At 46.9% G+C, this 25,863-nt stretch overlaps 1 protein-coding gene across 11 annotated transcripts in view; it reads right to left on the bottom strand.

Moving 5' to 3' along the window:
* Positions 1-6,826: 6,826 nt before the first annotated feature.
* The window catches only part of HUWE1 (HECT, UBA and WWE domain containing E3 ubiquitin protein ligase 1), a 162,842-nt gene continuing 143,805 nt past the window's right edge, over positions 6,827-25,863 (bottom strand). For 9 of the 11 annotated variants that reach the window (XM_073889205.1, XM_073889213.1, XM_073889211.1 and 6 more), the window contains 24 exons: positions 24,971-25,258; positions 23,616-23,871; positions 23,287-23,417; positions 22,539-22,753; positions 22,174-22,462; positions 21,939-22,041; positions 20,661-21,207; positions 19,187-19,790; positions 18,373-18,494; positions 18,108-18,264; positions 16,754-16,886; positions 16,267-16,469; positions 15,532-15,659; positions 14,162-14,258; positions 13,075-13,224; positions 12,388-12,633; positions 11,945-12,062; positions 11,162-11,302; positions 9,905-10,192; positions 9,685-9,790; positions 8,976-9,093; positions 8,485-8,666; positions 8,034-8,224; positions 6,827-7,454 (listed from right to left, as the gene is read on the bottom strand). In XM_073889205.1, the coding sequence (XP_073745306.1) occupies positions 7,352-7,454; positions 8,034-8,224; positions 8,485-8,666; positions 8,976-9,093; positions 9,685-9,790; positions 9,905-10,192; positions 11,162-11,302; positions 11,945-12,062; positions 12,388-12,633; positions 13,075-13,224; positions 14,162-14,258; positions 15,532-15,659; positions 16,267-16,469; positions 16,754-16,886; positions 18,108-18,264; positions 18,373-18,494; positions 19,187-19,790; positions 20,661-21,207; positions 21,939-22,041; positions 22,174-22,462; positions 22,539-22,753; positions 23,287-23,417; positions 23,616-23,871; positions 24,971-25,258 (4,916 nt within the window). In that variant the 3' untranslated portion in view covers positions 6,827-7,351. The remainder of the gene's footprint in view (positions 7,455-8,033; positions 8,225-8,484; positions 8,667-8,975; positions 9,094-9,684; positions 9,791-9,904; positions 10,193-11,161; positions 11,303-11,944; positions 12,063-12,387; positions 12,634-13,074; positions 13,225-14,161; positions 14,259-15,531; positions 15,660-16,266; positions 16,470-16,753; positions 16,887-18,107; positions 18,265-18,372; positions 18,495-19,186; positions 19,791-20,660; positions 21,208-21,938; positions 22,042-22,173; positions 22,463-22,538; positions 22,754-23,286; positions 23,418-23,615; positions 23,872-24,970; positions 25,259-25,863) is intronic. The other 2 variants (XM_073889212.1, XM_073889210.1) reach the window with 2 other exon arrangements.

Genomic DNA, 25,863 nt, shown 5'->3' on the forward strand with positions numbered 1-25,863 from the left:
TATCTGGGGATACCGCACAAAAAGAAAAAAACGGCGAGACCTTCAGAGTGGTAGCCGGGAGTAGTGCTAATGCCTTAAATTTTGATCACATCTCTAAATTAAGCCGAGAGTCCGACCAAAAGGGGAGAATTATTAAAAAGAAAACCACCGGCCCCCATGGAGTCACTTATGCTAGGCCAAGTCACCAAGCTGGGGCTTAATACCTAACCTAATTGTAGTTTCAACCTTCCCCAGACATGTAGTCTTAACCAGCCAGTCAGGAATTTTCTGGTCAGCACCAATGAAGAAATCTGCTACATATGGGCCCTCTCCCTTTCCCAAAGAAAAGTGAGGTAATCCGCCTAATAAGACCCCTTTCTCACAAAGGATGTCACCTCACCCCAAATAATCCCTTTTTCTGTTTATGACCTCCTGGTCCTGACTTTAAAAACCTTTCCTTTTCTGTAGCCCTTTGGAGCTCCCCCTCTACTTGCTAGATGGGATGCTGCCCGATTCATGAATGGACTAATAAGGCCAATTACATCTTTAAAACTTACTCGGTTACATTTTCGTTATTTAACAACACAATCACCCTAACTCAAGGCACCAGATCCGGGCCACGCGCGCGCGCGGTCACACGGTCACACCCCCACTTCTGGAACGACAGACGCACGGTTAACCCCCACAAGCCCATTCGGTTATGCACAATCAGCAATGCGCACAGTCATCCGATCACTTGCAGTCAGACAGCACACAATCTCCCCAACACAGCAACAGTGCCTCCTCCCCTAAGCTGTCCAGTGACACAAACCCAGAGTCACACCCACTGACTTTCCAGGAAGGGGAGGGGGAGGTGGTTCCGGTGTGGGGCCTCAGGCTGAGCCGTAGCGGGGGGCCCTGGGGTTGCCGGGCAGAGCGCGCCTGGGCACCACGTCCGGCTCCGCCACTGGCTGGAGGCCCAGTGCTGGGGCGGGGCTTGCCGCCCAGGCTTCTCCCTCAGCGGCCGAGGAGCGAGTCGGCTTGGGGAGGGTGACCCACTTGGGGACGGTGAGCAGCTGTCCTGGTTGGCCGAGGAGGTGGGATTTTCGGTACTGAAACCGGGGAAGCCCCCGGCAAACCAAGATGAGCCGGGCGAGGCTTCCCAGCGGTGGGGCGTGCCGGGCAGGGTGGGACGCTCCTAGTTCCTAAGGATGGCGTCTGGGAGGGGAGGGAGCAGGGCGTGCCCACTAGAACTAGGCTATTTATTTTCAGTTGTAGAAATACGCGCCCACGGTGAAAAACAGACAAGGAAATCGTCATCACCACCACCATCATCATCCAGAGGAGGCTCTGGCTCACCTTAGGCCCTCAGTCCCCCTTGCCCTTTAACAATGCTTCGTTTCACCCAAGCCTACAATAAACCTATTAAGGACTGTTTTCAGAGTCCCCGCCGGTAACTCGTGAACTGCCTGGAAGAGGGCCTCCGCAGCCTCCTGAGGCTTCCCCGGCCTCCACGCTGGCCCCTCCCACCTGCTCTTCGCGAGCAGTAGGGAGGTCTGCTTCCCATCTCTTATGTGCAGTGCCCTTGGGTAGTTCCCCCCTTAACTCAGAGTAGAAGCCTGAGCTCTGACTCCTGTCTATCTCTCTGACCTCAACACCTAGGACACTTCCCATCACCTACCTCTCTAGAACCACCCTGGTCCTCCTTCCGGACGCCATGCGAATTCCCACTTGGGAACCTCTACACTAGCTGTTCCGTCTGCCTGGAACACGAGTCCTTGAGATCCTCTGATGGCTTATACCCTCGATTCTTCCAAGCAGATCTTCTAAGCGTAAACATCATCTCTTCAGAGAGGCCTTCCTCTGACCACCCCGGTTAAAATAGCCTCCCCCTTAACTCTCTTTTTATGTGTATTTTTCTTCAGAAAAGAAAATGTCACTCACTCCTTGACATATTTATTGTCTGCCTTCCCCCATGAGAATGTCAGCTTCATGGTGGCAGGAATTTACGTCTGATGCGTTCACTGCTGCAGCCCTAGCCTGACACACAGTACATGCTCAGTAAGTGTTTGTTCAGTGAACAAAGCAAGAAGATATATAATGAGTGGTGGAGACTGTGGGACCCGGAGAAGATATGTCTACCCCAAACCATTCACATTAACACACACCCACACATACCCTCACACATACACGGGGTTGTAGTCTGCAAGCCAAAGAGTTTGGGCTGCCAGTTTCCATCTGAATTTATAAATATTAAAAAGCATTAACAGGAATATAGGATACATGCCAGTTGGCACCTTACTGTGTATAAAGTTCTTCAGTGTCAGTGCCCCAGCAGCCGAGGCTCAGGAGCATGAACCTGCCTGGAGTCAAGAAAGTTGGCAGTGAGGGGAAACACACAGCATGGGGGACTGTGGGGTATCACAGTAAGAGAAAAAGATATCCTAGGATTTGGGCTTGTTAAGTGATTTGGGGACATTTCAAAGTGAAGTTTTACTCTAGATTGAATACTGGGGAGTAATTTCATGATTGGGTATGCTAACACATCTTCTCTATAGAGAGGACAGACTAGAAAGAGGCTAAAGCTGTAAATGGCTAAAAAAGAAAAGCAGTCACTCATTAATCAGGATAGGGGATGTTCAGTTAATTTAGGTGGTTTAGACAATGTTTCTGATGTTTTGTCTGTGTTCAGACATGATTTTGAGGTGGTCTCAGTTTTGTCTTAATCCATAACGGTTACAGAATAGCCTTCTCTGATGTTGATATTCTGTGAAATTGTTTATGTTCAACAGAAGAACACCAATGCCTAACTGTGAATGCCAGGCCAGCTCCCAGAAGTCAGGGGCTGCTTTTCTCTTTCTCAGTAGACATTACAAAACTACACATCAGAAAGGTGGTGCCAATTTCTCAGCACTGTGTAACAGTGCCCATTTCTTCACATTCTCTCCCACCTGTGTCCACACACACACACACACACACACACACACACACACACGTTTTTATTTTAATTCCAGTTAGTTAACATAGTTTTAGGGGTACAGTATAGTGATTCAAAATTCCATACGTCACCTGGTGCTTATCACATGTGCACTCCTTAATCCCCATCACCTGTTTAACCCACACCTTCCCTCTGGTAACCATCATATATTTCAATTTGGTAAGTGGTTTCCACTGGGTTTTTAATGGATCTTTATTACAGAGGTAATAGTTATTACAGAGGTAAGCATTTATACTTATTGCTCATTTATATTTCTTTTGTGAATCACCTTTTCATATCCTTGCATGTTTTTCTGTTGGGGAGTTTGTTTCTTAGTAATTTTAAGTTTAAAAAATATATATATTTTAGGGTGCCCGGTGGCTCAGTTGGTTGGGCGACTGCCTTCGGCTCGGGTCGTGATCCCAGAGTCCTGGAATCGAGTCCCACATCGGGTTTCCGGCTCAGCGGGAAGTCTGCTTCTCCCTCTGACCCTCTCCCCTCTCATGCTGTTTCTCTCTCTCTCAAATAAATAAATAAAATCTTAAAAAAAGAATAAAATATATATTTTAAAAAGTATATATGTAGGGCGCCTGGGTGGCTCAGTTGCTTAAGCGACTGCCTTCGGCTCAGGTCATGATCCTGGAGTCCCAGGATCGAGTCCCGCATCGGGGTCCCTGCTCAACAGGGAGTCTGCTTCTCCCTCTGACCCTCCCCCCTCTCATGTGCTCTCTCGCTCTCATTCTCTCTCAAATGAATAAAATCTTAAAAAAAAAGTATATAAAGGATTAACCCATTGCCTGTTAGAGACATTTTCCCCCCTAGATTGTCATTTTTTTTTAATTCTGTTCATGGTGTTGCCATTTTAGTAGTCAAATTTATCATTTTCCATTATGATGTCCTTGTAGATTTTAGCCTTAGATTTTCCATAGTCCAGATCAGTTATTTGCCCATATTTTCATTTTGTGCTTTAAAAAATCAGTTCATAGTTTTCACTCTTGAATCTTCCACTTGGAATTTAGTGTGGAGTGCAGGGCAAAATTTATATTTTTTACCCTCCCAATAATTAGACAAGTTTCCTGACCTTAACATTGACAAAGCTATTCCTTTCCACAACTGGCTCTTGGCGCCTCATTTTTCACCGCTGAGGCCATTCTGTCAGGTCTGCCTATTTCAACTCCCATCTTGTTTAACGTATCAGTCTCTCAAAGCCAGCTATACTTGCATTTTTATGCAAATGGACACAGTATGTCTCATTTGCCTCTTTTATGCTTAAACATGAGTTTTGCCATTTCTCTTTCATGAGTCCTAAACACTCGTTATTCTTTGGTATTTTGTTATTGTTGTAAAGATAATCTATTTCCTGTTCATTCTCTAACTGGTTATCGCTTGTACTTGAGAACATGTTTAATCTTGCTACACCTGCCTTGTAAGTCTCTGTGTACCCATTGGCCCCTGTAGTTTCCTAACACCTGCCTCCTTCCCTTAATGCTGAGCCTTTCGGTATTGTCAGTACATGGTAAGTGCTCAATGGAATTTTATTAGGGGTGATTGTTTCTCCAGCCTAGACGGATACACATCCTAAATATAGAACCATACATTCTAGTTTATCCAGTTTGCCCTTGTGGCCCAGCATAATTATTAACAGCACCCTTTTTATTAAATTTTTCCAACTTTGATAAATTACATGGTCACCCTGATTATAAGAAAAGAGGACTATTTTAATAAGGAGATAACCCATGGTAATCATAACGCACAGATAGATCAGTGGAGGGAATTACTCGGGGGCAAAAAGAGACATGTTTAATCATGTCATGCAAGCAGCCTTCATGTATAATTAGGTCTGTTATTGACTCCCCTGCTGCCTACCTCAAATTCATTGTGAAATTTGTCTATCTCAAAAACATGAACTATCTCGTTATCATAATATATAGCATTATAAGGAACGCCCATGTGTCTAGCACCACCTAGTCTAAGAAATAAACATCACCAACGTGGTTGAAGCTCTGTGATTACCTCTTCCAAACTGCATCTCGTCTCCCACAGCTTATCCTGAACATTGTACAGTACTTTGTCATACTCATGCACGGATTTTCACTCTTCATATGTATGGATGTAGTTTTTCATGCTCTTGGTACATATGCTATGTAGTATTGTTTTGTAACTTTTAAACAGGCCTCATACTTACATTGAGATTATGCATGTTGATATATGGGATACATTTTTACTGCTACACAGAATTCCATGGTATGTATTATTTATTCACACTTGTTGGGACAATAAATGTCGACATGAGTGAATACTTTGATTATAACCAGTCCTCTTTTTGGACGGTTTTAAGTGCTAATAACTTTTGGTTCTTTGGTTAGCAGTTTCTGCTATACTGAAATGGTTAGAATTGGCATAACAGTGTTAATAGTGGTAACTGGCCACCTTACGCTTCTTGTGTGATGCTGGCGGTTGGTCTGAGGCAAGCTTATCAAGGTAGTGTCTTAAGTTACCAATAATATTGTTAGCAAATGCCTTGCATCAATTAACAGGATTTTTCTTGACATTGAGGTGATGAATATTACACCATACACATATCCCAAAGGCAAGTCATGCTTGACACATTAGATTTTTGTAGTATGCCACTGAATTAGATTTTTTTTCTTCACTGTTATTCCATCTGTACTCCCAGCTTCCACACCCAACTCCCAAACCCTATACCTCCCAAATTTAAATGTTAGAGGTTTCTTTCCTACTTCGATTTTTCAAGGAATCCGTTCTTAAGCTTATTTATCAATTCTACTTTATTTATTCTTTTCATTTCAAAGCCCCGCTGGACTCCCAGCCTCATCTCAGGCCACCATCCTTTGCTCAAGCTGTGCCATCAGCTGGACTCCTCCTGCTTTGACCTAGATTACCCTCCCCCTCAATATTAACTCCCAGCTAGGATTCAACTCACGAATGCCTGACAATGGAAAGCCTTCCCCGATCTTTCAGGCTAGGTCAAGGACTTCTGCTCCGGGAAACTAGGGACCCCTTCCTACATTTGTCACAGAACTACTCAGTCTCCTTCCTCCTTGACTAGAAGTTCAATAGCAGGGACAGGGTCAGTCCATCTGTCTTCTCAGTTGTCAGCAGGATGAGGCATAGGCAAGTATGAATATTTAAAGAAAGGGAGAAAATGTCTAGCAGCCATTTCCATCAGGACCAAGGGCAGGGGGACTAGGTTAAGGAGAAAATCTTTACAAAACAGAGCCTCAGAAAATGAGAAAACCACACAAAGCAAGCATCACTTGGGGTTATTTTTCTAACTAAACCTTTATTTTTCTTTGAAAGCTGGAACCATCAAAGTCCTTGGATCAGCTTTAACTGCTGGAGTAAAAACCATGAGACTACTGGTTGATCCGTGAACAGACTGGCAGATGACAGGACAAAACCAAAACGGATGGGAAGACTGTTCTGAGAGCTAGTCAAATTACTTGCTTACTGAAATTTGTTAGAAAAAACCTAAAACATTAAATGAAATAAAAATTTTAAACTAAGCTCTACACTTGAGGCTGTTATAAAGGCTCATCAAATAGAACTGTTGGTTGGATTGAGTTCTCAGTGTTTCTTATAACCTGATTTGTTCCCCTCCAGCAAGGTGATGCTTTGTCCTTGGCTGCAAACTGTTAACACCATCACTGCCCTCAAGTGCAGATCCCATTCTAAAAAAACAGGCTCCCCTCAATTCCTGGTGGCTGCTGATCTCTCCTGACAATGGGGAAACAGACTTTGAAGAAGGAAGATGCACCAGTGGTGGTGGCAGAGATGGTTTTCTGGAGAGTCCATTTGCATCTTTTCTCCAGATGTCTAGCATGTGTTCAAGAGTTGTTTCAAGTTTGAAAAAAACTCCGTTGTGAAAAGTGAGTTATGAAGAGTGCTCTTTATTTGAAACCTCCACAACACAGACGCCAATCTTGTCTCGCATTGAATCATTAGCTGTGCACATCAACACATTCCAAGCACAAATTAAGAAATGCAAACAGAACAAAAAAATATATATATATATAATTTTTCCCCTATCCAAAGGTTTCAAGTCTCAATGCAGCAAATCCTTCTGAACACAGAATCTGAGGAGCACACTGTTCAAACAGTTGGGACAAACAGGTCCCTGCAAAGGCTAATGCCTTTTTAACACATGGGCTGGGGATCATGGACGGCATGGAACAGGGAGGAGGAGGTGAGGGAGAGAGGGAGAGAGAATGAGCAGGAGAGGGGGAACGGGTATGCGCTGGGGAAGATGGGGAAGCTGGGACACACACATGGTGAGTTGGTGGATTTCATTTATTGGTTTTTGACATTTTCTTTCTGGTTCTTTTTTGTTTTCATTTCCCCCCATTCCCAGGTCCAACAATGGTAGAAAACCCCACAGTGGCAGGCGGGGCCTTATTAGGCCAGCCCAAAGCCTTCAGAGCACTCCTGGATGGCCAATAGTAGCATGTGGCGGAGCTTCTCAAAGCTCTCGTAGGCAGGCAGGTCCAGCTGATTAAAACTAGAGAAAGAAGAAAGATCAGTTTGTGACAAAAGATAACCAAATCCCCGTGTTCCCATGGTGCCCCCTGACCTTTCCTCCCTGAAGAACCTACTCCTCTCTTGCAGACTTGAAATCTTGTCCTAGCCTGGTCTTCCCTCCTCCAATCTGGCCCTAATACTGGCCATCAGGCACCTAAAACATAAATCTGACCCTGCCACTCCTTAAAACACCACAGCCTCACCTATGGGTTAATGTGCAAGCTCTAAGGAGGCATTTGGGGTCACTGGTGATCCAACTTCTGCTGATCCAACCTCTAAGCTTTCTGTTCCCCGCAACTCCTTGCTCCAAGCTGGGCCCTGGAGTACACTGTGCTCTCCTACGGCAGTGCTCACCCGCAATGTCCCCCCAGGCTCACTGTGAATCTGGGCCAGCTTCTCATCTCAAACATCACCTTTTCCACAAAACCACCAAATTATGAGCTACCACAGGTCTAGCACAGCTGGGGCCAGATTGGGGTTCCTGCCCTTGGTTAGGGTTCTAGAAGCAACAAATATGCAAGCTCAGTCTGAATGCTAAAAAGGAGAACTCTTCTCTTACCATGTGTGAGCTGAAGGCAGGCGATCTGTGGACCTGTCATCTCGATGGATCTGAAACTTCTGAATGCCATTCATGCCTTCAAGGGCAGCAAAGCCTTGCAAGGGCACCTTGGAAGTACCTGTGACAAACTGGAGGAACTTGGCACGGTCAGCTTGGTCGAAAGAACGCAATGCTCTCCAGAACCACTGGATCTGTGGGAAAGGACACAAGAAGCCAGTGTGAGGTGGGATGGAATCTGGAATCTCAGGCAAATCCATTCTGTGAAATGGGCTTCAGTTCTTCCGTAAGATGAGCAAGAACACCCCCTGAAAATGTGTTCCAGAGGATGAAGACTTAGGTCTAAGTAAGTTGTCACCTATATCCCCTTGCCCCCTAAGAGTGCTGGTTTATGTGGTGTCATACCAACTAGCACTACTCAGGGATATGGGGAAGGATGCCAGCAGCAGCTCACCTGAATAGAGTTGGACTGGTACTTGTGGTATTCAGTGTTGGATTTCAAATCATCAATGTCGATTGTGGGCAGTCCTGATATGAGCAGCTCTAACTCCTGCTCAGTGAAGATAGAAATGAGGCGCTTTGGAATGATCTCATAGAAGCCTTCTAAGAAAGCTGCCAGCTGTTTACGGATGGCTCCTGGGGAGAGAACCAACAAGCCATGTGGCAGCTAGACTCACACAACTGTTAGAGGTCAGGGATCCTCAATCTGGCTCCTGCTGCAACTAGGATGCTGAATGGTCTGCCTGCCTCACCTAACACTGCTTCTGGCCCTTGAAAGAGAGTGGGTGAAGGGAAATACTTTTTGGTCAGGTGTTTGTGGACTCTTTGTGCAAGGCACTTGTGGCTGGCACAGGGGAAGAGAAAAAAACCCAGTTATCTGTGAAATGATTGAGGCCTGACCTCTTCCATATGAACAATAAGGGGTCTAAGGGACATTTCCCCTACCTGTCATCCTCATCTGGCACACCAGGTGTACATACTCCTTCTTATTCTCTTCTGTTACCAAGATGTTGGCCCCATTGGGTTTGAGGTCACGAACTTCACAGACTCCAAACTCTTGGACCTAGAACACCCAAAACACCAATCATTACTATCAGGCATGATCTAGGATGGGATTTATATAGCTACCTCGGAATACTTGAACTCTTTGCCATGTCCTGGGCAGAAAGACAAAGCAAGGTCATAAAAAAGTGTCGTTTCTCATGAGTGCGTAACTTTGTAATAGGGAAAAGCCAAGGTTTGGCCCCAAAACACTTCAAGGCTGAAAGTAAGGAAATGGTCAATGGTGAAAGGGAAAAAGGCATGGTTAACATGCCTAACATGACACAACACAATCTTTATGGAAAACAATTTGGAGGGAGAGTAACCTTAAAAAATTTTTTTTCCCATTTATATTTATCTGTATAAAGAACTACTTTTGGGAATGAAAAATCCTGTACTAGAGCACTTTTTTTTTAAATAAGGAGGAAACTAGGGAACACCCTGGATTGTTTTACAAATCCTGGTTTTTGTAATGTCTCATACAAATACCCACTGCTCACTGCTAGATGGGGAATGGGGCATGAGACTTTATGCAGTGCCAGTTTAAGGGCAGTCCCACAATGGGTTTCTTGGACTATCTAGGATGTGCTGTGGTCAAAATTTCTCGACTTGCCTCAGTGCTGAAAGTGAGGTCGTAACCTAGTGTGGAGACGTCATTTTCCAGCAGATAAACCAGGCCCTGGTAGAAGTGGTAATCTTCACTCTCCATATCCGTGTATCTAGAAAAACACAATTAGGGTCATGGGTTAGGGTGGAGGAGAGGAAGTATGGGGGTGGGACACAAGAAAAGGACCTGTCAAGTGAGAATGTGGATCCTGTGCCACATTCCTCACCTGACAGACTTGCCCAAGATGTGTTTGTAGAAGGACCGAGTAAAATAGCACTCCAGGAGGCGGTTGTCATATACAGCTTTGGCCACAATGCGTCCAACAAACTTGAAGTAGCTGAGGTGGTTGGGGTTGCAGTGGGAAGATGGGTTGATGGTGTAGGTGACCCGATCACCGGGTGAGGTACGGAACAAGGCATACATAGGGTTAAACATCTCCCGAGAGATGATCATATACCACTCCCGCAGGAGCCCTCCAGCATCCTGCCCTTCTTCTCCTTCAAACACTATATACCTGCATAAGAGACCAGAAACAGATGTGCAGAAAGCCCAGGATAAATCCATTCTTTTATGCAGCATGAACCAAGTGAGTGAGTGAGCGAGCGAGTGACTGAGTGAAGCAGTGGCTGGGGAGTGCAGGATCAGAGAACAGAGGTGAATGCAGAGTGCCAGGAAAGCCCAGAGGAAGGGTGGGAATCTGGGACAACAAAAGCATCGATAGAAAAGATGTCCTGAATTATCAGTAAAGGCTTATCAATATTCCAGAAAACAGCAATAGAAAAGGTATAGAGACTGAGGGCCTCACTTAGGGAAAGCAGGGAGAGGAGTTGTTAAGTGGTATAAGAGAGGGCTGAGCTCAGCCTGATGTCTGTAAGGATTTGGTGGTGGAGGAGCAGGGCCCAGTCTGTCTCAGAAGCCTGACTTCCTATGTGATAACATGGATGGTGAGCCCAATGCCACGAGGGAGAGGAGGAATCAAGTTCCTGAGCTCAGGAGCATTAAACTACTCCAACAGGTCTATCATCTCACTGGCTTCCATGACATTTAGTATCACAAACTGCTGATCTCCTCTAGGTGGCTTCAGGATCACCAGGGAGTGATTACCGATTTGGTGAGGGGCCACTCATGCAAGTGTGGTCCCCCCTCCAAGCCAGGATAGCATTTGCTCAGCAGGCTTCCTATTCCTAGTATAAGAGAAAGCTCTCTGCGAAGCCATCAGGTCTATCTTTGTAAATGCCGAAGACTCTTCTGTCTCTCTGGGAATTGTGGGTAGCTCAGCCTAAGGGCCAGCTAGCCAGTAGAAGACCAGAGTCATGAGACCAGGCCAAGGAGACAGGAGATAGCTCAGTGAGATTATACCAGGTTCCTATTTGGAATTCTTTTGGAGTTCCCCTGCACATCTGGCACTGGAGTAAGCCTTTACTACCACGTAGGAAGGTCCTCCACCCTCCCATCCTGTCTTTTCTCTGTTCTGGGCTCTTACAATCGATTCTTCATTTCTTCAGGGGATTTCCGGTGCAGTTCACGATAGGAGTCTTCAAACACATGATCACGGCGGACATGCACAGCCATGTCTTCTTTCCGGAGTCCCTCATCCAAACGTTCCAGCTCTTGGCGGAAATATCTTGGGAGGTAGGGAAGGAAGGAAAATAGGATTGGGGGTGGCAGAGTAAACTTCTGTTAGCTTGATTAGGATGAAGACCTACAATGATGCTTCTCCCATCTTCCAAACATCTGTTCCCCAGGTGAACCTGAAGGTGCCCAGTAGTTGGGAGAAGCAGGTCATTCATTACCAACTCTAAATTTTCCCATCTCTACTGAATAAAGGCCCACAGAGATCGTTACACAGAATATCTGCAACAAGCAGGTAGTATGTGTAGGTGCACAGAACAGTAGGGATGACAGGAGTGCTGTGGAGCCCCTGCCGCCCCTGAGTCCTGCTATAAGTGTACTATGGCTACCCGCACCTCCTGCGTGACCCCAAAGAATGGAATGGAACTTTAGAAGTCATGTGATTAAACAAAGGCTTGCATTTCTCTGATGAAGAATGGAGATGGGAATGGAGAAGGCCAAGGAGTATTTAGGTATAATGACTGTCAGTGGCACAAATGAACCTCCTCCCTCCCATCCAGCACCATTCCAAGGGCTGCCACCAAGGGAAATGTCTTTTCCCTGAAAACACTCCTTCAGGAGGAATTTTGGCTCCTTTCTGGGAGGAGAGATACCATTGGAAAAGTTCCCATCCCACAGCCTCCAGGACACATACTTGCGCTTGACATCAAAGTCGAGGACACGAATGTAGTCTACCAGGACAGCAAAAGGTCCATCAGCGAGGTGGGTGGTGGACTGCCGTAGGATCTGGTTTAACACAGTGCGGTGAGTCTCTGAGGGGAGAAAGGACAGCAAGAATCAGCACATCTTGGCCCCCAGAAGACTACATGACCGCCAACCAGACAGCAACTCTCTTTGTGTTTCAGGGAATCAAGACAGTGTGGCACAAAAGGGCTTTCAGACCCAGTCCCTACATCACTGGCTTCATTCATTCTCTCCCTCTCTCTCTACCCCCCCATCCCCCCTGCCACACACACACACACACACTCTCACTCTCTCTCACCCCTCTCCCCCACAAAACACCTAAGAATAAAGCGTATGAAATGACCCTATAAAAAATGAAGACTTCTTCATTGGGGGCCGAAGAGTTTCCTGTACCTGCAAAGCGAAGGAACTTCTGTGTGTCAGGGGGCAGGCTTGAGGAGATGTGCATAGACGAGGGCTCCCTGGAGAAGAATGGGTCAAGGGAAGAAGGAGTAGCTGGGGTTAAGGGGGCAGGGGAGAGTGGAGGAGGCTCGTCCTTGATGTGTGCCAGCTGGCTCTCACGGGTGTCTCTAACAGGAGGCTTGCTCTCCCGCTCTGTGGCATGGACCAGAAAGAAGGCCTCGACAGCAGGCTGTAGCACTGGGGATAGGAATGACAGGGAAGTGATATTTTACTTTAGAAACTTCAACATACAAACCTCTTCTTCATAATCAAATTACAGAAACACAATATGGAAGAATAAATAATGAAAACTTATAGGAGAAATACAATGGTAGCAAAGAAAAATAAAGCCACAGAGGAAGTCTGAGCTTCCTTGAAACTTAAAAAAAAAAAAAAAAGGAAGAGGCAACAAGTTATAAAGATTCCCCTGGTCTAAAAAGTGAAAAGATACCAGCTACTAAAAGAGAGGGCAAATATTTTTTTCTGATACTGAAGTGAGAGAAAACACCTCTCCTTTGAATTCTCATTACAGACACTGAGAGAGAGAGGGATGATCTGGAAGGAAGAAAATTAAGCGGGCAGAAAGGGCCCCAGAGCATATCAGTGGGTTGGGACCTTGGCCCAAAGGCCACAACTCACCTAGCACCGCATGCTGGTCATGGGATTCCTCCAGTTCCTTTAGACACTCTCCCAGCATGTCCCAAAGCTCGTCCAAGCTCAGCTGCTCACTGAGCAGGGGTAAATCAGGTGGCCTCTCCTCCTTTTCCCCTTGTGGGGTTCCATCTGAGCCTACAGGCCACACAAAGGAAAGACAAAAAGTCTTTGAGGTTTTTCTTTCATTAGGCTTTTTCCCAGACCAATGTGCAGGCCATTAATCAATGGCCTATGTCTAATGCCAGATCAAGTAGACTGGCCCGCTGGCTACTAAGTAATACTGAGCAACACCTGAAAGCAAGCTCTAGTCCTATACTGGATGACATTTAAATTTAAATCAAATACAATTAATACAATAAAAACTTTGGTTCCTCAGCTGCAACAGCCACATTTTAAGTGCTCAATAGCCACATGTGGCTAGTGACTACTAAAGTTCTACCAGACAGTGCTGGTTTACCCATTGCCTCATTAGTTCTCAGAGAACCTGTGGATTATTAAATGATTTAATATATTTCAAAAATGGATGTCTTATGCCAACACGATTCCACAGAAACGTGTTAAGAGGGCATCAGAAAGTATTCTACATACAATTAACTTTGAGAAATGCTGCTACTAATAGCATCCACTGTGTGCCAGGTTCTATTTAAGTGCTGTGTGTGTGTGTGTGTGTGTGTGTGTGTGTGTGTGTATGTATGTTAACTTGTTCATTCCTAACTATTAACACCCCTATTTTAAACAAGGAAACTGAAGCTAAGAGAGGTTTGCTTCAGGTCCCAGAGCCAGTAAACAGGAGAGCCACAACTCAAACATATGCTATCTCCATGTCTAACACCATCACATCTCAGTTTCTTTAGGAATTGTAGCGTATGCTATGCATCTCCAGAAAGGGTCAGGTGGTGACAGTTAGTGATCCTGGTTGGTAAATGCCTATTAACATTTACAAAAACCAGTGTTCACTGGAACAAACTGGAAAACACTGAGCTTATGTATGTAGAGTGCAAGGGATCCAGCAGACATTCCATGAAGACTGGCTCTCTCTTTTGCTGCACTGGAAATAGGAAGTAGTACTGACCAATGGACTGAGTATCCTGAGCACTGGGAGATGGCTGGTCTACATCCATGGGTGACTCCTCCCTCCGGACAGCGGCTTCCGACTGGCTTGACTCCGACTGGATAAAAGGGAGACAAAGTCACATAAAAGGGTGCAACTCTGCTTTCCTCAGGGACAGGCTAGAGGCTGGCTCTACCCATTCTCGCGTATCATAAGCTTAGAAAGCTTGGAAAGATAAAGCTTCCTTTATTTGGTCAAAAAACTCTGTAGCTTTCTCGAACAAAAGAATGGTCTTCCCATCTCCTTTGCTGTCCTCCACCCTGAGCTAGCAAACTTCTCCAAAAAGCTCCCCGGATGCCTGCATTGCCTCCACTCTACTCCAGACCTATGTCTAGTCAGACACCAGCCTTCTGGATACAGACTTGGAAGACTTCTTCTGGGGACAGATTACATATATATATACATACATAAAAAATTCAGGTGAGCAGACTGTAGATTTGGCTATTTCTGTTTGCTCAGAAAAGGGGAAATAAGGGACAACCTTTGATGGGTGGGATTATTCAAAAGCCAACATCTGTCCTTTTGGGTATGGGAAAGACAGGGCAGAAAATACTCCAGAAATCAGAGTTGTTTTCCCTTTCTACCCTGTTGGGAGTCACAGCCCTCAAATTCTACGATGTTCTCAGCATGCTCAATGAAATCATACTGTGTAATAGTAATCATATGCAAAGAAAAACCAGGCCTCAGGATACCTTTATTTCCCGGATCTTGGGAAGGTGACTTGCATGTTGCAAGGACAGGAAAACAATGAGAGAGTGCCACAGCATACATACAAGATGCCAGGCTTTTCCCAAAGCCACTCTGTGCTGGGATCCCAACAATGAGTTGGCTATCTAGGAACCTGAAGGTTTCTTCCTAAAAGTGCCTGAGTGCCTAGGTGCCAAGGTGCCGAGAGAGTATGGACAACAGAAGCAGAGGCCAGGGTAGATGGACCAGCCATAGCCTAGAAGAGGCTGCATGGGATATGTACCAAGCTCGGGGAATTTCAAGGGCAGGATTCCTGATGTACTTGCATTATTCCATGAGACTGAAAAATCTTCATCCCACACCCCCTCAGAACCCAGACACTAAGCATTATGCAGTTTGCAAAAGCGCCACTGTTGACTGGATAGCTGGGAGTGGGGTATGATGGCCAAGCTTTAAATCATATCAGTCCAAAACAATGAACAGTAGAGAAAACACCAACAGAAAGTAACCCTGTTGTCCAGAAGCATTCATACAGCAAACTTAATGCAAAAGCATACAAGGTAAGGGCAGTGAAACCCCACTGATGATGTGGTGGGGCAGGGGAGAGAGACAAATGAATGAGGGGCCACAGGCATCATGCTAACCGTTGCTGCTTGTTGCTGTCTCCGCGCCCTTTGACCCTCACGTACCATTTGTATAATGGCATCAGCCTCAGCCTCCAGCTGCCGAACAGCTGCCTGGATGCTGCTAGCTGAGCCTAAACCGGAAGAACCTGGGAGAAAGAAAAAAGAAGGCAAGATATAAAAAGTAGAAAGAGGGAATGCCCAATATTCTCTCTCCCATCTCCTGGGCTGCCACAGGGCATCTTGCTGAAGTCTTTGACCTTTAGCTCAGGCAGCTTCAGAGTGCTCTTCACCAGGCACTAAGGGCTACCATTACAAGTAAGGGTAGGGGACATGGCGCTAGGCAGATGGATAGTGGCAGGTGGAGATGGTTCTGTGGGACAGGAGGAAAGAGGTAGGATTTGGCAGGCCACAGCTGAGGCAACATGGCTGCAATGTTTTAGTCAGGAGTGATCAAAGAAGCAGAAAGGAGACACACTCAGTGCCTTAAATCTTGTTCAACAAAAGATATGCCCCCAATTTCTTTGCCGGATTTCCACTCCCCCTTAATTCTCACTTGCCCTAATGAATTTCCTATGCAGACACCTTGAGTGAGATACAGAACGCAGCCATCAACAGCCTAGGAAAGGATCATTACTTTCGTTTTTTGGAAAGGTTAAGCAGGATGGAGACATGACATTAAGTCCCGCCCTCCAGGGACTCTTTGAGTTTGCCACCACTAACCCTGCCCCTCAACTGGACACTCCAGTTTCATACCTAGCCTGCCTGTCTGCTTGGCTTTCTTGTTAGCTCGGCGTGTGTCGTCCCGGAGCTGGATGATGACCTGCAGTACTCTCAAGAAGAACTTCTGGGTAGACGTCTTGGATGTCAACATGGACATAGAAGGCAGCTGGAGCTCCCGGCCACCCAGAGGTCGCTTCTGAGATGCCACAATTACCACATTCTCAGCCATGTCAAACCTGGATAGTGTAGAGGTGGCTTGCGTATACTGACAGCATCAAAGCATAAACATCCAGAGCGAGCAGGGCTTTTCGGTGTCAACCAGAGGGTTAAAGACTCTCAGAAGGAAATCCCACAAGTGGGACAAAATAAGGTCAAGTATGTACAGGATAGATAAGAAAATCTTCCCAGAGAGGGGAAAACAAACAAAAACCCACCACCAACAACCAGGAAACCAGCAACAGCCACCTTTTAGAATACCCCAGATTCCAGCCCCATAGCCAAATGGGTGGCAACCACCCACCTGCTCTGCATTTTGCCTTTTAGCTTGGTGGTCTGTGGCTGCTCCTCAGGCAGGCCATCAGGAGAGAGGGTCTCACACTGGGTTCGTCGCTGCTGTTCTAGGTTGTATTCCCGTAACTCAGCCAGAAGGGTACCTGGTCAGGCAGAGGAGCCAGCAAGTGTTCAGAGACTCCCCTAGTGAAGCAGTTGAAAGCCAAACCTTTCCAAGAAACCTGCACAGCCTATCTTCTTTGCTCGGCTGCAGAGAAATCTGGAGTGAGCAGGAATTCTGCTGTTCACCTTACGATGTGTGTTCATGGATCAACCATCCAGAGACTACCAATCTACCCCGCTTCAGCAATCTGTTGAATCTACACAAAATGCAGCTCAGTGCAGAGGGGAAAATTATCGGTTTCTGAGGCGATCTCAGGCAAATTGCTTAACCCCCTCTCCCAGTTCACTTACCTATCTCAATAATGAGACTAATATAGCCTAACCTCACAAGGCAGTTTTGAGAATTAGGAGATAACTGCAGTAGAGTAGGTGGGACAATGCCTGGCCCACAGGTGTTGAATGGTCGGAGTCAAGGAAAGTCGGAGACTGGCCAAATTCCTTCTGGAAGAACCTTATAGTTCTCATGTAACAAAGAATACCCTGGTTCATACAGTCTAACCAATACCCTTATCACCTCAGCTCTAGGCACATTTGTGAGAAGAAGATAACTAAGCAGGTAGCTGAGATCTAGGGAGATCCATGATTGGGATGGGGGTGGGAGAAAGCAAACAGACTCTATATGCTGAAAGAAAATCTGGCTCTACTCCTCAATTCAATCGCTTTATCTCCCCAGGTTTTAGTTTTCTTCTTGGTTAACAACAGGAAGAAAGACTGAAACTAGATATTTGCAAGTGTTTTTAGAACTTTTGTACCCTTACAACTGCACAAAGGCAGAGGGTACCTACCATTTGGACTCCCAATTCTTGAGCCTAAGTGAAGTGCAGGTGCATCTCTGAGGTGGTGAAGCTGCCTCAAGCAGGCTCATTGTAGGGCTCTTGTAAGTGCCCAGAATGGAGAAACAAGGGAGTACTGCTGGTCCTACATGTGCTCATTTTCCTTTACTAAGCACTGATTACAAGGCATGTGCCAGGCACTGGCAATGTAGAGAGAAGCCCAGCCTTGCTCTCCATGAACAACTGAGCAGAGGAAAACAGATGACAACCCAGTATTATCAGTGTTGCAACAGGGCAGACACAGGGTCTGTGCTACAGAAGCACAGAGGAGTCTGATTCAACCTGGAGATTCAGGGAAGGCTTCCATAAAGAGGTGATTCCCTCAGTGGAAGGTTTCAGAAAGACAAGAGGCTTTACTCCCGTTATTACCTATCTGTTTACAAAGAGTATAACCCAGATGGCGAGCTCCATTCAGTAGCAGCTTGAGAACAGTGTCCCGGGTTGCAGGGTCTCCCCGAGAGAGCTGCAGTAACACATTGGCTGCATCCTCTAGACCTTCTTCAGAACAAGAGTGGGATGTCAACACCTGGGAAAAAAGAAAAGGAGTAAGCCTCAACTTGAGAACTAAAACTTTATCTACTCCTATCTACCTTTTCTCCCCCAATCTTGGGATTCAGAAGAACTTGGGACTCACCTCCACAGAGAGCTGTAGCTGGTTTTCAGTAAGGCCAGAGGATACCATCTTAAAGTCTGCACTGCTGCTGCCCCCATCACCCAACTTTGCTGGAGATTTGCTGGCCTTAGTAGTTGTAGAAGCTTTGAGGAATCAGATGGAACACTGTAAGCCTCTAAAACTAACATGCCAGAACCAAACAATGACTAAACTGTGCAGGGCTTCAATATGGGAACGTAGAGCAAATGAAAAGCCACCTACCAAAATCAAATCCAAATGACTTGGGATGTCAAGGACTCTCACGACTGCACTTTCTAAAGTGACGATCTCAAACATTTCTCAACTGTTTCTCTACCATCAGGGGCCCCTCTTCAAAACGTTTTTTTTTCAAGTAAATCTTACTAGTCCGCTATAGGGCTCGTTCCGTTTACTTCCTAGGATAGCCTGGCTAGTCTACCCTGATTCAAATGGTATCCTGCCTGCTCTCAAACTTTTTCCTGAGACTGGGTCCCTCAACTAGGCTAGAAAGGTTGGGAGTTCTTTGAAGACAGGGACTTTCTCTCTCTCCTCCTTTTGGTGCTTAGCCTAGGGAAGCCACACTCAGTGAATGCCTGCTGATCTTCACCAGCGTCTGTGTGGGTGGGTGGATGGGTGTGGGGAGGAGAAGGATGGAGAGAGAGAACTGGGACTGAGGAGGGCAAGAATGAACGCATCTGGCTCTTGCAAACACAAACCAAGCCGACTGCTATTATTTGGGGAGGAATACCTGGATGGGGGAGTGGAGGGTGAGGTGGGTGTCCATACCCCAAAGCTCCCAGCCTACATCCACACTTACTTGAAACAGTAGTGGTAGCAGTTGTGGGGGTAGTCACCGTGGTCGAAGCAGCTACGGCAATGGTGGATACAGCCGTGGCAGCGACCAGAGCTGGAGCAGAAGTGACAGGGGTGGTTGCAGCAGGGGGAGTGGGCGTGCTGGAGGTGGCGGTGGTAGTGGTGGTAGATGTGGTTGAGGTGGCCACAGTGGTGGAGGAAGCGCTGCTGCCAGAATTAGCCTGTGCTTCCGACACTTTGTTTTCCGGGAGAGCAATTGAGATGAGAGAAAGGAGTCTGAGGAGTTTCTCAGTTAAGAGAGAGCTCCGGCGGATGACTGGGTGTGACAACATGTTCATGAGCTGCCCCAGTGGAGAGGCCTCGAGGCTGTATGGGGAGGTTTCCCCCTCACCACCAGCGCTCACTGGCACTGACTTCACGGAGTTCTTGCCTTTCCGACTGACATTCATGTTGTCCAGTTTTACCAATAAGTCCCAGAAGTCTGTGCAAATGCCACTGCTGGTGGACTGTGAAGAGCATGGGCTGCAGGCCTGCTTACTGCCCCTCTCCCGATCACTCTCACAGTTTGTTTCTTTGGTCCGCTGCTGTGTAAAGTGGCTGGGAAATACCTGCCGGCAAAAGGAGGACAGGCTTGGTCTAGGGGGTCTACACAGAGGATAGGTCTTCCTGACAAGGAAAGACAATTGGTTCCTAGATACTCCACTCCTCTGAATAGCTTTGGTGACATGGGAGAGATACCATACAGGAGTTTTATCTAACTGATGGCGAAATAACCTAGAGAAGCAAACAAGGGCTTTGTAGGGAGATGATTAGTTAACCTCTGAGCATCGGTCTCTGTACTTATGAAATGGGGAGCACCATTATGCTGTATCAAAAAATTGCCGAGATTAAAGGGGATAATGTATTTTTGCATAGTACCTGGCACAAGGCAGGCCCTCAACAAATGGCTGCAATGATAATTAAATAGAAGACTGAACAGGGGTGCCTGGGTGGCTCAGTCAGTTAAGTGTCTGACTTTAGCTCAGGTCATGATCCTAGGGTCCTGGGATCGAGCCCCACATTGGCTCCCTGCTCAGTGGGAAGTCTGCTTCTCCCTCTTTGCGTCCCCACTCATGCTCTAATAAATAAAAAAATTCTTAAAAAAAGACTGACCTAAGTTCTAGGCCCAGCTCCATCACTTACTAGCCACATGACAAAGCCACTAAAAATTTCTGTACCTTAGCTTCTTCATCTGTAGAATGGGGATCATACAGACCACTAAGAGTTGTTTTGATAACCAAATGAGGTAATGCACAAAAACTATAAAAAGTGAAAGTAAAAACCCCACAAAATTATCTACTGGACAACTCTCAGAAACAATACAGGCCTCAGCACTAACAGTGAAGAAAGACCTGTTAGCTTTCTTAGAGTTCAGGTTTCATCTAGGCTGTGGCTGCGACCTCTCTTCCATCCCCCAGGGTTGGGTTCAAGCTCCTCACCTTGGCCAACTGAATGAGTGTGTCCAGAACATGTCTGCAGACAACAGGAGCAGCCTGGGGGTGGATATGGACAGTGGAGCCACTGCTTGCATGCTTCTCGGTATGTTTGCGACCCCCTGAACGTTGGATCTGGAATATATTAGTCCTGCAGCCTAGGGCTGCATCCATGGATACTGACAGCCAGGAAAGCTGATTGGAGCTCTTAGACTCCATCTTGTGTAGGAGGTCCAGGGGCCGGTTCTCATGGCTGCTTGACCCACAGCTTTTGCTTGACTTTTTGCCCTTCTCCTCACTTGAGGAGAGCTTGGGTGTTTCAATGCATAGCTCACTCTCACTGCTGCGCTGCAAAATGGAGAGCAGACTGCGGATGACCCAGTGGCGGGTCTGGGCATGGTAGCAGAGATTTCTCAGTACTCGGTGTAGGCGGCTAGTATTAAGCTTTGGCTCATCCACGAAAAGTAGGACCAGGAGACAGGATAGGGCTTCATGGTCCAGGAGGAGCCGTCCTCGGAGGCGGAGGAGAGTATCCACATTACTGCCAGAAGGCCTGGAACAGAGCATGGTTTCTAGGTAACACTTCAGCTAGAGCTCTGGGATTAGGTATAGGCCTAGGGAAGGGGAATGAGCTGCATACTTCCAAGGAGGCATAAGAAGGGAGAGTCTAAGGGTTCTTAATAATAACGAGAGCTGCCCTCTTGTGTATCTACTGGGTATCAAGTACTCTACAGTCTAGAAGACAAAAGAATTGCCCATTTTGAGATGATGAACAAGAGGCTCTAATAGGTTAAGTGACTTGCACTACACATCACACACTGTCTATATTATCAATTGGTAAAACCAGACTGCACCTAAGGTCTTAAAAAAAAACAACCCAATGCTTATTTCCTGCCTTCTCTAGACTACCAGGGATTTGCCCGCCTCATTGGGACTGATCACTCCCTTTACATTTTGGCATGTTGGGTGCAGTCAGCTTCAGCCTGGGTAGTCATGAACTCTTCTTCCACAGCCTATGTGTTATAAGCTCAAGTGGCTTTACTTATTACAACCACAGCTAGCACCTGTTGCCAGTCTGCCTTACTCTGTGATTATGATCTATGGTAGCTACGCCAACCCAAAAGTGTGGCTTTCTGAAGGGGGAGTCCAAAGATCTGGCTCCCCTACTCATTCAAGGCAATATCCTAGAGAGGTCATCCAGTCTCTCCACCTATAAATTAAGGAAGCTGGACTAGCAATAGATGTGAGAGGTGGTATGGCAAGGTCAAAAAAACACAAAGGTACCTGTTATGGCTGCTGCTACCCCCCATCTGGAAGGTGCCACCTCTCTGCACAGCAAGGCGAGTATACTGGACTCCACGGTTGCCACTGAGGCGACTGGTGAAAGCTGGAAGGAAAGAAAAAGGAAATTGAAACTGGGGAGATGGGGTTAGCTGGGTCCAATAACAGAAAGGGGAACAAAGCCTCATGTGGCCAAAGCCAAACATTTCAGAGCCCTCCCACTTGCCTCCCTCTGTACCCGGGCTTCGGAGGATGGCAGAGAGTGCAGAGGTGCTGCTGTGGCCAAAAAGCCGCTCATGCATGAGTTGTCGCTGCCGGGCTTCCTGCTCTCGCCTCAGGGCTTGCGCCTCAGCGGCAATGTCAGGTGGCATCACAGCCAACACACTGTCCTCCATGTCCTCTAGGACACTACGGCGCAAGTCTGAGGGCAGGGTCTGGATGAAGGTCACAGGGTCCATGGGGGTGTCTGAGCTGGCATTCTGTGCCAGTTCCCGTCGCTGTTGCTCAGCTCTCTGCTGTGCCAGCACCTACGGAGCAGAACAAGTCAATGGGGGCATACCCACAGCTATGCAGCCTAGCCCCACCAGCTCCCTGCTCACATACTTCCTCCTGGATGGCTGGAGGCAGGGCAGCCAGGAACTCAGGGCTCACTTCGGTCACACCAGGATTCCCCACCACTGCAGGAGCTGAGCTATTTGTTGAAGGGGCAGTCCGAGTTGGTGGACGGATACCCAGTTGGTTCTGCAGGACTTCCCGGCGGATGTCATCAGGCAGAGCAGCCAGAAAAGAGGGGTCCACACCTTCAGGTAGACTGATACCTGAGGGGAGGCACAAAATGTGAAGGGACTCCCATCTCTACCAACCTTAAGATGTACTTGGGAGTAAAGAGACCCATGGCCTTGTTTGAGGGAAAAACGAGCCTTGTTTATCCTCAATGCATGCAAAGGACAGAAGACACAAAGAGGCCCACTCACCTTCCCTAGGCTGAGAACAGCTCTTGTTATGTGCCAGAGTCTGTGTGTATGCTGTCACTTAATCTTCATCAAGACCCTACCATGCAGCTATTATCAAGCCCCCTTAGAACTGATAAGGATCAGAGAAGTTAAGTAATGGTCCCAAGTTCTGAAGGTAGGTGGCTGCAGAGGGGATAACCCGAGCTTAAGATCTGTTTGACTCCATAGCCTGGGCTCATTCCATCATGCAGCATCAGCACCCCCTTACTGCTGGTTCTCCTCCCACATGTATGCTGCCTTCCATCTGGATAGAACATTTAACTGGCAGGCATTTCCATGCCAAAAGCTACTAGAAGCCTAAATAACCCCAGGATGGCCTAAGCACACATGAAGCTCACCTGCAAGGGGATCTTCCTCTTCACTGCTTGTTGAAGGCAGTGGCTCTTCTAGGATTCCCCGGGAATCTGCTCCAGAAATGGCCACAGCAGAATCTCTGGTGGAGGAACTCTCAGAGGATGCAGGGGGAGAGCTGAAGAAAATAAATTTCCAGGTTGTTCTTAGTATTAATGTTTTCCCATTTATAAAATACTCTTATAATACCCAGTTCTCACAGAAGCCAGGTTGATTTCCCCAGTGCACCAAGCATGCGCAAGAGTTAACAAGTATGCATGTAGCCTGAAATACCCACCATCACATCCTGCCTTCCTCTTACTCACACAATGCTTACCTGTCCTCAGGGGGCTGGGTAGGTTCCCCTGAGCCATCGCCCCTGCTTTGCACTTCTGTCACAACAGGTGGGGCATCCCCAGGAGTGGAGCTGCCTGCTGTGGGTTGCTCAGAACTGCCAGCTGCTGAGGTGTCACCCACAGCCTCCTCCAGGGTACAGGAAGCCAGGCTACTGGTGTCCATGGGAGAGCCTTCCAGTTGACTGCTGACAGCTGTCAGCGCATCAGAATCTTCAGCTCTCTCTGGGGAAAGAGAGGCTAGGAGGAAGTCACATGGAGAGGTTAGATCTCTGCCTAGAAGATGGGGGCCGAATTAAGATGCAGCCAGATTAGACTTCTCACTTCTCTACCATCTCTCTGGCCTGACATTCCCCCTCAATCTCATATGCTTTATAAAGCTCAGCTCAAATCCTCATGGTGTTCTAGTTATGCCTGTGAAACACCTTTCCCTAGGCACCCCCGGGGTAAGGGAGTCTGTCACTTTCAGACTCCCTACAGGCACCATTTGTACATGCATGCTGGTTCTGTTTATCTAAAGGCAGCTCCTTGAAAGAAAAAACTCCTACGCCTTAAGGTTTTTCCAGAGCAAATCACAGGCAGCATGGTACAGAGCAGGAATAGCAAACAGGTTTCAATTTACCCTGTTGGAACACTGCTGAGAAGAATTCTGAAGCCCCATTTCAAACCAGTGGGAAATAGTGCCATGAGATAAATGGTGTTTGCTAGGATGGGAGAGCTGTGTGTGGGTGGGTGGGTCATGTGCTTGCCATCCCTGAAGGATGTTGAAGGAGAGCGAGCTTTGAAGTCACACAGATCTGGATTTTTATCTCAGCTCAATCACTTACTGAACGGTCTTAGGCTAATAATTTCACATTTGTTTCAGTTTATTCATGGAGGTAACACTACCTACTTTGCAGGGTTGTTTTTGTTTTTCAAAGTTTACTTCTTTATTATTTTTTAAAGTAATCTCTACCCCCAATGTGGAGCTCAAACTCACAACCCTGAGATCAAGAGTTGCTACATGCTCTTCCAACTGAGCCAGCCGGGTGCCCCAGGAAGGTTTTTAAAGAAGTAACAGGCCTGCCACGACAGCCCAGGAAAAGTGATTACCTCAACAAACTGTTGGCATCATCACCTGTATCATTAGACATTCAGATATATGATCACTTGAGTCCACAGAGAAGAAACCTCAACTTTAGCTAAGAAAGCAAATGTGCAAGCTGAGATCCTACTCTTTTGAGGACCCGAGCTGCTATTATTTCTTTAAGGAGAGTAAAGAGAAACTCCAAAGATGTCCATTCTTCCCTCCTGTTATATCACCTCTCACCCACCACCCAAACCCTGAAATTCTACTCACTTATAGTAGGAGCTGGGGACAACTCCATCTGAGTCGTTTCTGCTTCTCCACTTGGCCTTGTGGGACCCAATTCCTCTGGCTCTACAGGCATCAATAGCTGTGTAGAGCTACCCCCTTCTCCAGCCGGGGACTGCAGCTCTTGAGGAATCTCTCCCAAGGCTGGTGGGGGTGGGAGTGTTTGTTGCTGTTGTGAGGGCTGCAGAGTGACAAGGGTGTCCTTGGACTCAGATGTAGCTGCATCAGTTGAAGATGGGGTTGTTGGGTAGCTGTCAGGCATAGGAGTCCCATCTTTCTCGGAAAGAATAACAATGGGGGTGTTAAGGGACAATCAGCCAAGAACCTAGGGAGCCACTCAATCAGCACATGTGGCCTGACAAGTATCCCCCCGCTCCGACCCCCGAGTGTTCCTAGGAACAGCTTGTGGCTGATCTGGTATACCCTGGATGAGGGCTAAGGCACAGTGCTATCTTAGTCTCAAGAACTGGAGATCTGAATCTTTGTAGATCCTAAGAATTAAATCCTTTCTGTGCCCTGGGTGGAAGGGGAAAGAGTTCAAGTCGCTTTGTAATGTTATTTGCCTCACCCTAAATATCACCTATCCCCTTCCACCTCCCTTTTCTTCCAGTCCTGATTATCCCAGGAACATCTACAACTCTGATGCAGGCAACAGTGCCAAGACTAAGTATGAATATGCCCACACCAGGGAAAGTAGTAAGTTGTATAGTTATCTTCTAATTGGGGCCTAAAATCCCTACCCCACAACAATACAACTTACTACCTCACCCCGGCATGAGCAGAATCCTCCAGCAAGGGCAGCAGACAAAAGGCCATTTTACCTGATGACAGACCCTTTCAAAGACCTTTTGCTAAAGGCACCAGGACACCTACCACCC

This window comes from Callorhinus ursinus, unplaced genomic scaffold (assembly GCF_003265705.2).
Source record: "Callorhinus ursinus isolate GAN/ISIS: 27379988/994484 unplaced genomic scaffold, GSC_fseal_2.0 scaffold103, whole genome shotgun sequence".
NCBI lineage: Eukaryota > Metazoa > Chordata > Mammalia > Carnivora > Otariidae > Callorhinus > Callorhinus ursinus.